Source organism: Thalassophryne amazonica, chromosome 1 (genome assembly GCF_902500255.1).
Source record: "Thalassophryne amazonica chromosome 1, fThaAma1.1, whole genome shotgun sequence".
Taxonomy (NCBI): Eukaryota; Metazoa; Chordata; class Actinopteri; order Batrachoidiformes; family Batrachoididae; genus Thalassophryne; species Thalassophryne amazonica.
The window spans coordinates 103,382,784-103,384,966 of NC_047103.1; the positions used below are offsets into that span (position 1 = coordinate 103,382,784).

The 2,183-nt window shown below is 43.6% G+C and overlaps 1 protein-coding gene across 1 annotated transcript; it reads right to left on the reverse strand.

Annotated features, from left to right (window-relative positions):
• Positions 1-410: 410 nt before the first annotated feature.
• On the reverse strand, positions 411-1,945 carry LOC117520041. Its single transcript, XM_034181348.1, has one exon. The coding sequence runs from the start codon at positions 1,923-1,925 to the stop codon at positions 576-578; it is 1,350 nt and encodes a 449-aa protein (XP_034037239.1). The 5' UTR covers positions 1,926-1,945; the 3' UTR covers positions 411-575.
• Positions 1,946-2,183: the final 238 nt, after the last annotated feature.

Genomic DNA, 2,183 nt, shown 5'->3' on the forward strand with positions numbered 1-2,183 from the left:
TGAGGAAATAAGAGCTCAAAAGGGGAAAACCCAGTAGAGGCTTGGGGAACTTCTCTATAAGCAAACAGAATATATGGGAGCCATTGGTCCCAGTCAGAGCCGGTTTCATTCACAAATTTCCGCAACATCTGTTTAAGTGTTTGATTAAATCATTCACAGAGTCCATCTGTCTGAGGATGGTAAGGCGTAGTTCTCAGTCCTTTAATTCCAATCAATTGATACACATCTTTGAGCAGTTTGGACATAAAATTTGTGCCCTGGTCTGTAAGTATCTCTTGAGGAAAACCAACCCTGGAAAAAAACTGCACTAAGCAGAAAGCCACATTCTTTGCTTTTACAGCTTTCAAAGGAAAAACCTCTGGATATCTAGTTGCATAATCGGTAATTACCAGCATGAACCGGTTACCTGCCTTACTTCACTCCACAGGTCCCACTATGTCCATGCCAAGGCGCTGAAATGGTGTACTCACAACTGGAAGTGGCTGGAGGGGAGCTTTGTTGGGGAGTCTGGCTGATGTAAACTGGCACTCTGGACAGCTCCTGCAAAACTGAGCAACATCTTTAAGCAAGCCAGGTCAATAGAAACAGCGCGTTATGCGGGCCATGGTCTTGTGCTTCCCCAGGTGGCCAGCCCAGGGAATAGAATGGACCAACTTCAAAACAGTTGATCTTACTGCTTTGGGAACCACAAGCTGTTTACTAGACCCAGCTTGCCGATACAGAATGTCATATTGCAGACAAAAATCATTGCCTTTAGCCTTTCCGAAGTACTTTGATAGACTTGGATCCTGATGCTGCAGCTCTAATATATTACCAGGGATTTTAAAATCTTCAAGTACCTCAGGCTCTGAAGAATCAGGAGGCATTACCGCTGTCCCTTGGAATTTCTCTCTCCTCCGCTGCCATTTGGATTTCCGCTCTTTTTTCTTCTCTGAAGAAAATTCCAAATTGTAGAATGGCAAGGTGCTTAAGCTCGGAGGTGTTTCCTCAGACTGCCTTGCCTGCGCCCGGGTTAATGCCATATTACACTGGGGAGACTGTAACAGGTCAGTTAACACTGGTAGGTCACTGCCAAGGATTACAGGAAATGATAAGTTGTCAGCTACACCAACATTGAGCAGGTAAGTTTGTTCTTTTACAGTGACAAAAACATCTGCTGTTGGATATTTCCTTTCATCACCATGGACACAACAGATCAAAACGATCTCACTGGTACAAACAGACTGAGAAGGCACGTAACTGCGCTGAACTAATGTCCGTGTACTCCCTGTATCAATCAGTGCCTTGAGTGATTGACCATTAAGCTCCACAGATGTCTCCTTTAAAGGCCACATTGCCCCAGCCTTGTGGATCTCTTCCCTGGGCACAAAACATATCTGGGACAATTTGACAGGATTTTGAGGGCACATTGGTTTGGTATGACCCTCTTGTCCACACAAGTAACAAATTGTCTTTTTCCCTTGGAATTTTAAAGCCTGTGGGTTATTAAATTTTCCCTTTACCGGGGGCTTACCCACACTTGAAACTTGTTGGACTGGAGGTTGGTTGCGACCATCCTTTTTCCAGCTTTGATAAGTCCACAATGAGTTTTTTCTCCGAGCAGCCACAAACATGTCAGCCAGTGAAGCAGCCTCCTCTGCAGTCTTTGGATCATGTTCCTTTATCCACACCTGAAGTTCTTTTGACAACATTCTCAAAAACTGTTCAAGAATGATTATTTCATTGATTTGTTCAACTGTTTTACCTTTGGGCTGCACCCATTTACCATACAGTTCCTTCAACCTTATGTAGAGCTCTTTTGGAGTTTCTTCAGGCTCCACTTGAAGTGAACGGAAGCTTTGCCTATAAGTTTCACTGTTAATATCATACTTCTGTAAAACTGCTAGTTTCACTTGGTCATAATTCATAGACAAATCAACATCCATATGGACAAATGCACTTCTAGCCTTGCCTGTAAGTAGAGGTATTAAATGGAAAGCCCAGTCTGTTCTTGGCCATCTACAGGCATAAGCGACGCATTCAAAAGTAACAAGAAAATGTTCAGTATCATCCTCTTCACTCAATTTTTGTAATTTAGGTGCATGGGAAACTTGTGAATGTGCAAAGAAAGGGTCACCTGATTGGCTGTGAAGTGGTGAAGCTGTTTCATCAGGCTCTGGTGGTGATGTAGGCCGCACTGTGGG

Coding starts and splice junctions, on each gene's coding strand:
- LOC117520041 (XM_034181348.1), bottom strand. CDS start 1,925: ATGGATGTTGATTTGTCTATGAATTATGACCAAGTGAAACTAGCAGTT.